A 15,355-nucleotide genomic window follows, 5' to 3' on the forward strand; every position below is an offset into this window, starting at 1 on the left:
TTTTATGGGGTTGTGGGGCGAGGGTAGGGGGGCGGAGAAAAGGATGCAGAGATGATCAGAGAGTGAGAAGGGGAGGGGGTGGGGGTTGGATATGGGTAGGAGAGAGGAACAAACTAAGTCCAGAGTGTGGCCTTTGGTATGGGTGGGGAAGTCGATGTATTGGGTGAGGTGGAAGCAGTCCAGGAGAGAGAGGAAGTCAGACGTCAGTGGGGCGTTAGGGCAGTCAATGTGGATGTTGAAGTCACCAGTGAGTAGGAGGCGGGAAGAGAGAGAGGATGCGATGGTGAGGAGGTCAGACATGTCAGTGAGAAAAGAGGGGTGGGGCTTTGGGGGACGATAGATTAGAATGGCGGTGATAGAATTGGGGAGGGAGAGAGCGAGGTATTCAAATGATGAGATGGATGGAAGGTTGAGGTTCAGTTCAGTGATGGATGTAGATTTTATGTGTATGACAGCAAGACCTCCCCCACGCCCGGAGAGGCGGGGTTTGGCAGTGTAACTGTAGTTGGATGGAGTGGCTTGGTTGAGAGCGTAGAAGTCCAGGGGCTGTTGCCATGTTTCACAGAGGAAAAGCAGGTCGATGTTGTTGTCGAGTAGCAGTTCAAGTATAATAGGTGATTTGTTGGAGAGGGAACGGCAGTTCAGCAGTGCAAGGGAGATGGATGGGGGCGCAGGGGTGGGGTGGCGGAGGTTGCTGAGGTTGGCAGTGCGACTGGTGGGGGCGACGGGGGGGCGAAGACTAGTCCAGAGTGAGGGGATAGGTGAGCCATCTTTGGAGTGTTGGTTGTGAGAGAGCCCAGAGCGCCGGTGGATGTAACGGGGCCAGCGAAGGATCCCAGCTGAGCTAGCTGCAGAGGCAGCAGCAGCTGGGAGATGGTAGTTGTGGTTGAGGAGGTGAAGGTCAGCAGCAGTGTAGGTGAGTGGACGAGAAGTTGGTGGCGTAGTGGTAGTCTGTTCCAGGAGGAGATGTAACGTAGCAGCAAATGAGAATAAGCCGTTTAGTAAACTGGCGGTGGCTAGAAGCTGGTTAGCTAGAAGCTGGTGGGCATGGAGTTGAGGGAAAGCGGCAGTGGACCGGGTGTTGAAGTTGGTGGAGTGGGTGGCGTTGGTTGCCCCAGACCGTGTCTGCACGGCAGGTAGGACCCGCAATGCCATGGCGGGCCTCAGCAGGCTGTAGCAGGCGAGCTGAGAGGGAGTGGAGGCTCCCTCCAGGAACGCCAGCAAGATAGCCAGACAACCGAGCCCAGATCACGCAGTCCACACACTCGAAGCCGGGAGAAAACAGATGAGTCCAGTGATGAGGTGAGTCCGGAGATGGAGAAAGTTAATCCAGCTGCTAGCTAGCTGGCTAACGCAGTAGATGGTCCAGGAGTGAGGGAGGAGAAGAGTGAAAACGGGTGCAGCAATGACTGATGAAGTTGAAGGAATACGGATATGTAGACGGGAACAAAACAAAACACTAGAAACGACTAACGACTAACAAAACACGAACGATTGGGACAGAAGCGGCAGTCAACAAACTAGACGCCAGCGTTGCTCTAGCCCAAATCAATCATTCACAACAGCTAACAGCTAACTTACATGGGCCTTCCCAACTGGTTGTCAGGTCATGGAGCTAGGCTACCATTAGCGTGTCGCTGGGCGGTGAGCTGCTGCCTTCCTTTAAATCCTTGGAACAAGACGATGCCCACCGGGCATCCTCCATGGGCAATCCTTCAGATTGCTCTGAAGAATCATCTTCAGATTGCTCTGAAGATGATTCTTCAGAGCAATCTGAAGGGACGTCGTAGTGAGAAAACTGTACCACATCAGACCAGCAGGCCTGCCCAGTGCCTCCATGTATGATGTAGAGTAACCCTTCCACCCCACAGAGACAGAGTCACGACGCGGGTAAACAACGCTGGAGGAGAGGGTGGACGGCCGGCCCTGTGGGAGGTGTCCTCCACGTCACCCCTGTAGCCCACAGCCCTCAGCAGGGCACAGCACAGCCGCCACTCAGCCTGTTAGCTTACAAGGGCTGCTGGTGGGGGGGGGGTGGGGGGAACCACTGCTGCTGCTGCTCCCGTTCTCTGAGTGGTACAGAGAGCAGTGGAGGAGGAGGGGGTGGTGCTGCTGGTGTTGAAACAATAAATAAATTGAAGGCTTGAGCTAAAAGACAAAACGGGATGGATGGAGCGGATGGAAAAACGTATCCATCGGAGGGCAGATGGAATCAGAGGGAAATGAGGGGAGATGAAGAGAGGGGGAGAAAGTGTAGAGAATGAGCCCAAGGAAGAGAGAGAAGGGGGATAGGGAGAGGAGGATAGAGAGAGAGAGAGAGGGAGGGGGAGAGAGAGAGAGAGGGTGAGAGGCTGAGACAGATATACAAAAGGCTCTCCATGTTCTTTAATTGAACTATATATCAAAGAATAAGAAAGAGAAAACAGCTTAACAAATTGTAACAAAGAAATCAATCCAGACTTTCATTCTGTCAAACACAAGCCTCCATCACTTTAGTGTTTGACAGTTGGTCCAGAGTACAGCACCCCTCAGGGTCCTTCTACTTTCAACGCCATTAGTCCAGGGGATTTTTTCCCACATCAACAAAATAATTCCAAATCATGAAGCTGAATGGGCTGTACACTTGCAGCGCGATTTCCGTCCTGCGGAGAAGAGACAATTATTTTATTCGCATCAAGGTCAATTTTTTTACTGCTCTAGCCAGCGAACAAATCAGTTTAACCAACCAGGATCAGGTATCTTTGTTCTAGTAACCATGGTGCTGTACATGTTGCATATAGAAACCTGTTTATGTTCCTCAATGAACAGTCCTCTTGCTGCATCCATAGGGGCAAACTAACTTTATAGACCTATAAGTAAATCCTCTAAATACATAGAATAATTTGGTGAAAGGACGGAGCATTAGATCACCTCCACAAGGCTATGTAGTTTGAATATTGCGTGAGTATTTTTGGATGTTAAATAGTTCTGCAGTGGCTATTCCTCAACGTTTTCTTGGGTTACTCACTAGGCGTCTGGTGTAAAAGGCACTAAGGGTGTGATAAAAACCTGTTCCCTTTACATTTCTGAACCAAGTTCAATTACTCGTTTTTATTCAAGAGTGCAACAAATATATACACTTTGTATATTATGTAATATGATTTAATACGAATACAAAAACAGCTCCTTGAAATGGGTTGAGAAATGTAAATGTAAAAACACAGCTTCTCTGTTAACTAGTATCTGTTCCCTGGTCAGTCTTGGCCTCTCCAAAATGGCCGCGACATTGATGTAATGTTTAAAGGCTGTCTCTGTGTACAGCCTCACTGTATAATTAATAACAAACTATTCTGAATTTTTTTACAAGAAGGGGAATTAAAAATAGTCTAAGAATCACATTTGAAATCGAATATTAAATATCTCAAATCTAATTATTCATTCTCACTAGTAGGAATGAGAATTTATGATTATGTATTTAATTCTTAGTCTTTAGGCGAAAGATTGTGGAAGAATTGTGGTTCCAAAAGTTTGTAGGGAAAAATAAAGAAAATTAGAATAATAATAAAGCCCAAGAATAACGACAGTTGAGCGCTGCTTGTGGCACCCAAATGTAATCCATACTAGTAAGAATGACTCCATACTAGTAAGAATTACTTGTTACTAGTCAAAATGTAATTCTGATGAGGGACGCAAAGACTAGAGAAAGAGAGAGAGAGAGAGAGAGAGAGAGAGAGAGAGAGAGAGAGAGAGAGAGAGAGAGAGAGAGAGAGAGAGAGAGAGAGAGAGGCAAGGACCAGAGCCTTAAGGCCTGTCCCATCTCTCTGATTGACACAATGCACAGGATGGAGAATGCCCTCAGAAGTCTACGCACTAAAGGAAGCTTCTCCTCACTTACTCTTTTTACCTCACAAAAAAGAGTTTGAGCTTCATATCTGTAATCTATCTACAGATTTATCTTTTTATAACGATATTCGTGGATAAATCATAGCAATGGTAACGTACAATGATACATGAGGTTTGCGTGGAATAACTCCCGTTTCTCTCTGCATTCACAAAGCGAGAGATCGCGGTGGCTCACAATTATGTTTTCTCATTATACATTTATAAATGCTCATTATTTTTCGGAGGCGATGAATTATTTTTGGATCAACGTTTGATCTATCCACTTTATCCACACTAACTGTAGGATCCAAGGAGCTTATGAGCGCTGGCTTCCTAATCCCCGGCGTCCTTCCCTCTTGCCCCTTTCCTCGCTGTCTGGCAGGGGAAATACGTAAAAGTATTTTCTTCCTCTCCTCCTTTAAGAACAACACAGGCCACGGGGCACAGGGGAGGGTTTTTGAGTTCCTCGAGAAGGAGAGACTCCTTCTCTGTTTGTGTCTCCCTGTATCATGGCTAAAAGGATGGGGATGGGGGACCTAACAACAACGCTGTATGCCATTAGAGTTGTTTACACACTTTACACACGTTCTTCATCTTCACAACTTTTATTCTTCCCATACCTTTTAACATTTTTCTAGTATTTTATTCCATGTTTTAATTAGATTTTATTTGTTCTGTATGATGAGATTATTTTCTATGTTATTTGTTTTCCGTTGACTATTTCAAAACGGGATGCTGCTCCTGCAAGTTAATTGTCCCCTGGTGGACGAGGGATGGTGTGTGTGTGTGTGTGTGTGGGGGGGGGTACATCAGTAACATCACTAAGCCATGTTGGGGCTGCTGGTGTATCTGCAGGCTGCATGCCTGGTATTTCCATGATATCTGATGGATTGTCACCTGAAGTTAAATTTGTCCAGTTAGAAGTGTATCCTATAGACCAGTGGTTTTCAAACTGTGGGGTGCGCCCCCCCTGGGGGGCGCCAGAGTTCTTCAGGGGGGGGCGCGACGTGAGAAAAAAATAAACCCGGAAAAAACCCTGAAAGTCGATGATTCAAATCATCAGTCGTACTTCAACTGTAGAAGTAACATAAGAAATAAATCAAATTTCAACCATTTACAATCGTTCAAACCATTTAACAAATCTACACACTTGTATCTTCAATATTATCGAAACGGAATTTTGATAGCATTTATACTTTTTTCAGAATCACAGTTTTAGTTTCAAACCGGCATCGTTTTCAGTTGCTTATAATAATTTAGGTCACCATAGCAACGCCGGTAAACAAACCCCGCCGAATAGTCGAATCTCCGGACTGAAAAGGCAGATCTGATTCTACTCAGAATATTAAGAGTCGGGGACAGCCCTAGAAAATAATATTGCTGGCTAACTTTAGCAAAATGAAAAAAAAAAAAAATTCAAATGTTTTAAAATTATGATCAGAGATGTTTAAAACGTATAAAATAATTAAAATAGCTTTCAAAACACAGGTATTTAGAACTTTTTTGGGGGGGGGGGGGGGGCTCAGCTGATATTTTTTCTCTGAGGGGGGGCTCACTCTCTCACACTTTGAAAACCCCTGCTATAGACGGTTCTAGATTAGTACAAGTACTAGATCCTGGTATTCCACTCCTTTTGTGACTGCTGCATTGGATTTTTGAGCCTATAATAATTTTCTTTACATTTTGAAAAACCTTTAACAGTCAAACGCCAGGCGGTTGTTACTGAAATGTATGATGAAATTCATATTCCATTGGTGCGAAAGGCTTGTTGAAAATATACCTCAAACACTCATTGGTCGAGTTGAAAAAAAAAAGCCAGGGGGGATGGTGGATTTGAACTTTTAGGGACAGACAGGGGCGAAGCCAGGACATTATTACTATGGTGGGGGGGGGGACTCCATTGTCAACGGGGGGGGGGCAGGACGGAGACGGACGGACGCAGCTGATAACGCAGCTGATCAGACGCATCACACGGTTCGGAGGCATGCATCACATTTAAGGATTTTAAAAACGTATTCTTTTTTTTTCAAAAATGCGTTCGGCAGAGGAGCGGTAATATTTCCACATCAATTGATAAAATAACAGGGGATTGGAAGGGGGCTGTTTCAGAAGGGGGATGATTTTGATCATTTTAAATCCAAAGGGGGATAACATCCCCCCTCATCCCCCCTCAACTCGAGTGCTGCAAACACTTTATCTTTATAATAAATCCATGCAACAGTCCCTGTATTTGTAATCTAATTTAAAACGGGTTGTGTGATGGAAAAGTGTGATGGAAAATCCACATTGTTATGTTTTTCTTAAGGAACTTAGGCTTTGTTTACTATTCCGTGTATGGGGCGACCTCGTGTGGGCTTTAGAGCGAACAAAGAGGAAGCTTACTGACCAGGCCACGCCCGGCCTTCCTGTCGGCTGCTGACGCCTGAAGAAAGTCCTGCTGGATGCGAGTGAAGGCTTTTTCAGAAGGCTGTTGTTGTTGTTCTGTGGATCGCTCTCTACGCAGCGCTATTCTCTGAGGAGACGTCAGGAAGAAAAATAGAAAGAAGCAGGGTGAAGAGAATTAGCCTCAACTGTGATTCGTATTGTTTATCCAGCTCTCTCTCTCTCTCTGTCTCTCTGTCTCTCTGTCTCTCTCTCTCTCTCTCTCTCTCTCTCTCTCTCTCTCTCTCTCTCTCTCTCTCTCTCTCCCCCCGCCCCCCCCCCCCTTTGTTTTGGGTGAGTGCTTGAAGTGGGTCGGGCCCTGACAGGCGTTGCTCGCGGTCTGCTTTGAGACAGGATCGATGCACCAGCTCTCCCCTCAAATACCCTTTTAAACGTATCCTTCCAAACAGACGCGGGCTCCCCGGTTGCGTGCTTATTGTGTGGCATTTCCTGGTTTGGGCGTGTGTTTGTGTTCGCAGGCAGGTGGGTGCCCGGGAGTCTGCGTGGGCGATTGATACTGTGCATGTCTACATCTCACAAGTCCAGAGTTAAAGGTGGCTCTGCCTCCAGTGGAACTGATTTACACACAAAAAGTATTATCGTCAGGCTCTCTACGCAGCGCGTATCACTGTGGTCACAAAGGAGGGCTCTAGGCCTGTGTTTTGTGTGTGTGTGTGTGTGTGTGTGTGTGTGTGTGTGTGTGTGTGTGTGTGTGTGTGTGTGTGTGTGTGTGTGTGTGTGTGTGTGTGTGTGTGTGTGTGTGTGTGTGTGTGTGTGTGTGTGTGTGTCTTAGTGTTTGTATGTGCGTGTGGTGTTTGTGTTTTTGTGAGTGTGTGGCTTACACTGCATGTGTGTTTGTGTGTTGTTGGGGAGTTGGTTGAGGTCACTGTGACAGGGATTAGCAGATTGGGGGATGATTAGGGGAGAGGGGTTGGGGGCCAGTTCTGTTCTGTGCTGTGACGCGAGCGATAGCACGAGGTCAGCGGGGAGGCTGCCAACTCTGGCAGCGTCGGCCATGTTTGAACCGGCCGGCCAGCCATGTTTGAACAGTCTTGCTCGCACAGAAGGATACTAAATAGCAGCCGGTGGATAATATCTGCCATTCCCACTGTGTTTGTGCATGTGCGGAGCATGGGGGTAGAATTTGTGTGTGTTTGTGTGGGAGCATGCATGCGTACGTGTGTGCATGCGTGCGTGCGTGCACCTGTGTGTGCGTGAGTGCGTGCGTATGTGAGTATGTACGTGCATGTGTGGTGTGTGCGTGCGTTTGTGCGTGTGTCTGTGACACTGGCAAGGTGGGGGGACTGCATAGGCTGTAGAAAAGCATCTGACACAATTCATTACTCCCACAATCGCCTGACAGTCTCTGTTATAATTGCAAACTGTACACTGATCTGTTAAGGCTGCATACAACTTGCGCTTTCAGACAGACTCAACTAAACATAAACAAACACACACACGCACACATACACACACACACACGCAGAAAAAGACAAACACACACACAAACACCCACAATACCATACACACACACACACACACACACACACACACACACACACACACACACACACACAATACCATACACACACACACACACACACACACACAGCCTCATACGCACACACACACACACACACACACACACACACACACACACACACACACACACACACACACACACACACAGCCACACACACAAACACACAAACCTACAAAACCCATTTCACTGTACAGAATACCGTCAAATAGGATAACCAAGCAAACAGAAACATAAACTAAGGCGGAAGATTAAAGAGTTATAAAATGAGTAAAATCAATCTTTTGGCCCCTGTTTCATTCAGCGGTCGCTCAGTCCCTGTGTTTACCTTCATCTTAAACCCGACGGGATTCTGTTCCAGAAAGATATGATTGGGGTTGTATTCCCCGGGGTGTATTCTGCTTAACATATTGATGCCCAGATGTGACTTGCATTCTCTCTAAAGTCGTCCTTTAGGCGGGATAACCGTCCGATAAAATCAACATAATTAACCCCTTCATCCTGGAGGTGGTGGTTTATTCAGCGGTCCTGTTTCCTGGCCTGTGCCCCTGTCGCCCCTGTTGTCCTTACCGTCCTTCGGCGACCCGGAATCTGTTCTCTATTACACTCCTCTGTACCCCTCATTCCGCTCTCTGGATCTGTTCTCCATTACCCTCCTCTGTCACCCTCATACCCTCAAATACTTATGTCTTGAGTGAGCGAAATACATCTGTACAACTGGACATTGTTAGCTGAAGCTGGCCACACTGTGTTAAGAACCAACCGAACTTCAGTACCCAGCACGTCATGCAGTGACAGAATGTGGCGCATTAGCAGCAGTAGTAGACTGTTAGACGGTCGAGTCGTCAGTTGTTCTATGACACAAGGTATAATACATCACATAATTGAATCCGTGATTGTTTAACTCCAATATCAGAATAGGACTTTCTTTTGCCTCATATTTGTAGCAAATCTAAGCCATCCGCTATCCTTTGTTTTAACGCAGCAAGGTGAATGTAGCAGGCTATATATATTTCGCTCTCTTCAAACAGCTCTCGGTAAGAAGAAGAAGAAATCAAACTTCAAAAACCTTAATCCGGTTCCGTGTGTTCTGGGCTGTTACAGTTACTGCTGTGTTCTTCCAACTCAATCCTTCGTCCCCCTGTCTCCTGGAACCATAAAGAGAGCGTCTCCCCACGGCGGCAGGGTGCTGGTGGGCGGTCCAGGAGGCGGAGGGATGGAAGGACTCCTTCTGTCCATGTTCTCCAGCTCCGAGCCCCTGCTGGCGCCGTGTGACGGAAACCCGTTCTGGGCTCACTTTGGTTCGGCTTTGTGGATGACACACAGGCATGCTGGAATTTGCTGCCGAAAGATATATTTCCCCCGAGACGCCCCCACACGTTACTCATTTTCTATTTCCCTCTTATGCTCTCCCTCTCTTTCTATGTCCCCTCACTCTCTATATCTCTCTCTTGCTTTCATTCACTCTCTCTCTCTCTCTCTATCTAACAGGGTAGTTTTCTCATTCACAGGCGATCTCATGCCAAGTCAGACAGAAGGAAGGCTTGTGTAGATTGCTATATATTCTTCCTTTATTACACATCATTGTAATCAAGTGATTTTTTCCAAATAGAATAATGAGTATTTTAAGAGCAGGTGAGCCCAATAAGAGTCTCTGCAATAGATCCACTGACTCAAAGACACAGATGTGTTTACTCCAGGGGAATTATCATTGTTCCGGCTTGGCTCTTACAACTCTAACGTCATTATATGCAAAGGAATGTCTGCATTACACGAAATGATATAATTCAATGGGTTGGGTTTGTTTCACCTTCACTCCATATACATGTGTTTAGTTGTCCTGTCCAACATTAGTATTACGTTTAAAGACATTGATCTCTTTAGCCCCTTTCAGACATGCACTCTTTCACTTCAATGATCCTTATCATTACCTGCTAGGGGCCATGAGAATATGAATGGGAGTTTACCTACTATGACCTAATGATGCTCCCAGTACACTGCCTGTATTGCTGTGTTGTCAGTGAAAGCAGGAAAATTGCCAGGAGAGGAACGTAAAGGTAACGGCATACGTGATAGGATTTCACCTGAGGCGAACGCACTAATCAAACCTTATTTAAACCCAAAACGGTTTATCTGAAAAGGTCAATGCTGTTCGGTTGATTTGTTAACAATATCAATATAGCTTATTTTGTTTGCCAGCGAACGGCTGGAAACTGAACCAATTCCAAAATAAGGGGCCTTCTCTCAGTCTGCAGGTTTCAAGGTGGCTGGTATCCATAAGTGTTGCATTATAACTGTCCCTGGCCCATGTACTCCATAATTGCCGAGCCATGTGTGAAAGTGCTCAAGAAGGAAATATTCCATAACTTGGCAGCACGGCTAAATAGTGAAACTCACAAACGGTGTCTGAAAGGTTATCCCGGTAATTTACCGGGAACTTTTGTGTTAAATCGGCTTGAGTGAGAGATTTTTGGGGCAGGGTTGCCCATTAACTGTGTTTTCCACAGAAAATAAATTAGTTTTGCTATGATGTGTGCAAGGTCACCCTCACACCAATATATCGTAGGGGGGGCTGGAGTAAATTAACGGAACATGTAATAGCATGTTTGGAACCAAGGGTAGGATAGCAACGTGTGTGTGTGTGCTGTCAAGAGAAGTGTTGACCATCGCTGCATTACAATGAGCTGCTTTAACATGGTCCTTTATTTCCTTCCCCTTCCTCCTCCTCTTCCTCTTCCTCCTCATCTTCCTCTTCCTCTGAGCTCCCCAGCTGGAGGCCTTCTACTCCATCTTCACCACGGAGCAGCAGGACCACGTCAAGTCGGTGGAGTACCTGCGGAGCAACTTCAGACCCCTGCAGAGCCTTGACCACCGCCACATCTTCAAGTCGGCTGTGAAGGACGCCTGGTTGCCCGACCTGACGGGCGGCGGCGGCAGTGACCCCTACGGGACCGAGGCCTCCAAAGGTCAGGGATCACTTTCTAGGGTTAAATATTGGGTCACCTTGAAGGGTGTAGTACCCTACCTATTCCAGTTCCAACCGGCCCCTCGCAGGGTTGTGGTGGACATGTTGATGTTCTGGTTGATTCAGATGTAGATGTTGCTAGAATATCTGTTAAAATAAGGGTCTGCCTCTTCTGGATGAAACCCTTCCCAGATCACTGGGGTTCTTCGTTAATCGTGAGTGAGTGTGTGACGTGAGGTTTAACGCCCGGTCCTTTGGAACTCTTTCTGTTGAGAAAACAGTTGAGGATATCATTTACTGAGGTCGTAGGGTGGAGAGCGAGAGCTAAAACGGGGTTTACTGTAAACATAAAAAGAGAACCTGTATTTCTGCTGAAAAAAATATGATTTCGATATTTTATTGGATAAATTAATGTCGAAAGAAGCTCAAATTGATGAATGAATGAGTTGAATAAATGTGGACAAAAAGACGAGATCTGAGTTGATTACCGTTAGTGTACTGAGTCTTACTGAACCCCACTAGATGATCAGACTGTAGCTTAGCTTCTAGATTTATCTTTAAATGAAAACCTTTAAATGAACATATGGGAATCCAGGAGGAGGAGCAGACTTTCTCTAGCATTGTTTCTTTCATAAGATCCTTGAAACTTCCCAGGGAAAAGGACTCGAAAAATTGACTTTTATTTTGAAATTCATACAGCCTGACTCAGTACCTGTCAACATACAGGCCTCCTGGCCTGGTTCTGGTCCACCCTGTTCTAAGTGTAGGTGCTACATTGCTATTCTCTCCCCACTCGCTACATCAGATCTAGGGTTGTAACCTGAATGTTGTTTGACGTTTCCTTCTAACCCAAATGTGAAAGTAACCTGGAAGGACGAGTTAGCATATTATTAACCCATAGCGGGCGATGTGAGTCCATATGGGTGCATTTAAGTCAGGACTGGAACCAGGATCTTACCCCTGGAAACGATGTATCAGACTTGTTTTCATCAAATAAGTAGCTTCACTGTTTTCTTGAAACCAACCTCTCACTCACTCAGTGAGTGAGACTAACGAAGTCAGTCTCCAGCGGGCTACGCAGCTGGCTATCTGTACTCGAGTGGGCCCTTCTGAATGGTTCCACTGGTGAATATCCTTCACACTGGGCCGCAGTATCCCCCAACTACCTGGCTAATAGAAAAATATGTGTGTGTGTGTGTGTGTGTGTGTGTGTGTGTGTGTGTGTGTGTGTGTGTGTGTGTGTGTGTGTGTGTGTGTGTGTGTGTGTGTGTGTGTGTGGAAATCATGTTGCCAGTGAGCAGGGGAGCACAACTCCCTTAGCATAAGGCGTTTGGTGGCACACCAGACATCATCTTGCTTCCACCTAATTACTGCTCACACATCACTACTGTAGTGTGTGTGTGTGTGTGTGTGTGTGTGTGTGTGTGGGGGGGGGGGGGTGGTTTGTGTGGGTGTGTGTGTGTGTGTGTGTGTGTGTGCTGTGTGATGTGTGCATGCGTGCAGGTCCGTATGTGTGAGTTGATTATCTCTATGCTTGTGTTTATGTTTGCATGGTGTTGGTGTGGCGGTTGGTCAGCCTGTGGATACAGCTTGTTGTGCGGATAGGTTTGTGACTGTTTTTGTCTGTGTGTGTGTGTGTGTGTGTGTGTGTGTGTGTGTGTGTGTGTGTGTGTGTGTGTGTGTGTGTGTGTGTGTGTGTGTGTGTGTGTGTTGGTGTGTGTGTTGGTGTGAGTGTGTGTGTGTCGGTTTCTGTGTGTGCGTGTGTGTGTGTGTGTGTGTGTGTGTGTGTGTGTGTGTGTGTGTGTGTGTGTGTGTGTGTGTGTGTGTGTGTGTGTGTGTGTGTGTGTGTGTGTGTTGGTGTGACTGTGTCTGTGTGTGTTTGCTTGTGTGTGTATGTGTGTGTGTCTCATCTACCATATGGAAGTGGGTTGAGCGGGGCGGGGAAATGCCCTGCAAGGACAGTTGACACAGCACAGATGCTAGCTGACACACACACAAAAACACACTCATACTCACACTCACACACGCACACACACACACACACACACACTTACGCGCACGCACATGCACGCACGCACACACACACACACACACACACACACACACACACACACACACACACATACACCCACCTACGTACACAAACACAGCCCATGCACCGAGGAAACATTTCACGTGTGATGCAGTATGTCCTTGAGAAGCTGTTTTTGCAACCCCTATGAAATGCAGAATATGTAAGGGATCATGTATAGAACGCCGGTCATTATCTGCAAAAAAAAGCGCCAACAGGGCGATGTTCTATACATTATCCCGCTTATTACACGGCTACTTGCCAAAACGAAAACATAACTTCACACGGTGTGTCTTTTACAATTTATTTGTTACCAGCATTCGTAGTGTTGATCAGCAGAGAAATTTACCGGACTAATTGTGGAGTGATACGAAAAACAGCAAAAATCTGCTTTCCTTGACAGTGGTCAATTATACTTAGCAACGGTGAATTATCAAATATAATTTACCGCCTGAAGTTGTGAAGGGCCCATGCAAGTGAACGGAGCGTTCCACGCCATTGAGAAGACCCGGGTAATAAATAAATATATATATATATATACAGTATATATATACAGTTTATATAAATCTCCTTCTGACATAGAGACATGATCTAGAAACATTATGAATATAGATGTATAATAAAATATGCATTAATTTCATTTTCTCTCTTCCCATGAGCCTGCTCCCTTTTCCTCTCCAAATCCATCCCTCCACCAGTAACGAGGGTAGTTCGACTCGTTCTGATTGACATCATTTCCATCCTCATGGCAGTGCCTTAATCCTCCACAGAGATGTGTCTCTGCACCCTTGACCTGAGGCCCAGCCACGCTGCACTGAAGCAGGCGGCTCCTCACACTGACCTCAGATCAGAAGAGGCATTCTGCCTCTCAGAGTTCCACCAGCTCAGAGGGGAGCGAGACTTAAGGGGACTAGGAGGAGAGACTGGGCGGAGAAGGGACTGGGAGGAGAGGGAGAGGAGGAGAGACTTGGAGGGCGAGAGACTGGAGGAGAGATAGAGGAGGAGAGACTTGGAGGAGGAGAGACTGCAGGAGAGATAGAGGAGGAGAGACTGGGAAGAGGAGGGACTGGAGGAGAGATAGAGGAGGAGGGACTGGAGGAGAGATAGAGGAGGAGAGACTGGGAAGAGGAGGGACTGGAGGAGAGATAGAGGAGGAGGGACTGGAGGAGAGATAGAGGAGGAGAGACTGGGAAGAGGAGGGACTGGAGGAGAGATAGAGGAGGAGAGACTGGGAAGAGGAGGGACTGGAGGAGAGACTGGGAGGGAGGGGACTGGAGGAGACATAGATGTGAGAAGCTGTTCCCACCTGTCCTCCACCTGTGTCACACGTTTCCCAAGTGTTCAGGCCAGTGTGATGAGCCTCCGCAGTCACCGCAGCTCCTCCTGTCCCTGGTGTAAGGGGGGGCGGCTGGCTCTGAGTGTTTTTATGTTTGTGTGTGTGTGTGTGTGTGTGTGTGTGTGTGTGTGTGTGTGTGTGTGTGTGTGTGTGTGTGTGTGTGTGTGTGTGTGTGTGTGTGTGTGTGTGTGTGTGTGTGTGTGTGTGTGGTTGTGAGTGTGTGTGTGCACCAGTGTTAATTTCGTTAACGAAAAATATGACGAAAAATGTTCGTCAACGACCTTTTTTCCGTGACTAAGACGAGACGTTGACGAGCTAAAAATAGATCTGTGATAATAAAAACGATGACGAAATGTCATTTTGTTTTCGTTGACGAGACGAGACAGGACGAAAATGTTATTGGTGTGCTATTTGGACATTCAAAATGCACGATATTTTCCAATCAGTACACTCCCGTAAGGTTCTTATGCAACTGTTCACTCCTCCAGTAAATAGGACGGACCTTAGCTACGACTTGGCAACGGGAGGTATGGTCCACTCAGCTATGAGCTAACGTTATGCATTGTACATGATTCGAAATTCTTCCCAGATTTTATTCCACAGATACTAGGGTCTATAGCATATAACCGCGTTGTCTGATTACAGTTTAATTCATTTTTCACAATTTACCGGCTCTTGTTTTGAAGAAAATCACCGCGCCATTCGTTTCAATGGGAATCGCCACGGTCTATACTCTGACTTCAACATAAGGTGGACTTTGAAATTCGTCCCAGCCTTTATACCCAAGATACTATCGGGTTTATAGCATATAACCGCGTTTTCTGATTACAGTTTAATCCATTTTTCACAATTTACCAGCTATCGTTTTGAAGGCTGAACAGACAAGAGTAGTAAAGTGTGACGTCACGTTTCGAGAGCAACAGATTTGGTTCTACACAAACCAAATTAACAAGGGGAAATCCTATGGCACACAAACCTTTTATAGAAAAGGAACAATCTTTTTGCGAATTGATTTGTGAGTTTGCTTTACCAATGATGTAAGTAATATTGAGAATAGATTGTCTTCATATAAAAAAAAAAACTAAACTAAACTAACGTTGACAAACTTTTCCTTTTAATACCCCAGGGGAATACATGAACGCCTCGACATTTTTCGATTGG

At 46.1% G+C, this 15,355-nt stretch overlaps 1 protein-coding gene across 1 annotated transcript in view; it reads left to right on the forward strand.

Annotated features, from left to right (window-relative positions):
- Positions 1-15,355, forward strand: part of ptprga (protein tyrosine phosphatase receptor type Ga) — a 331,197-nt gene that overhangs the window by 260,690 nt on the left and 55,152 nt on the right. Inside the window, exon 8 of the mRNA XM_056605312.1 lies at positions 10,593-10,788. Coding sequence (XP_056461287.1) covers positions 10,593-10,788 — 196 coding nt within the window. The remainder of the gene's footprint in view (positions 1-10,592; positions 10,789-15,355) is intronic.

Source organism: Gadus chalcogrammus, chromosome 13 (assembly GCF_026213295.1).
Source record: "Gadus chalcogrammus isolate NIFS_2021 chromosome 13, NIFS_Gcha_1.0, whole genome shotgun sequence".
Lineage (NCBI taxonomy): Eukaryota > Metazoa > Chordata > Actinopteri > Gadiformes > Gadidae > Gadus > Gadus chalcogrammus.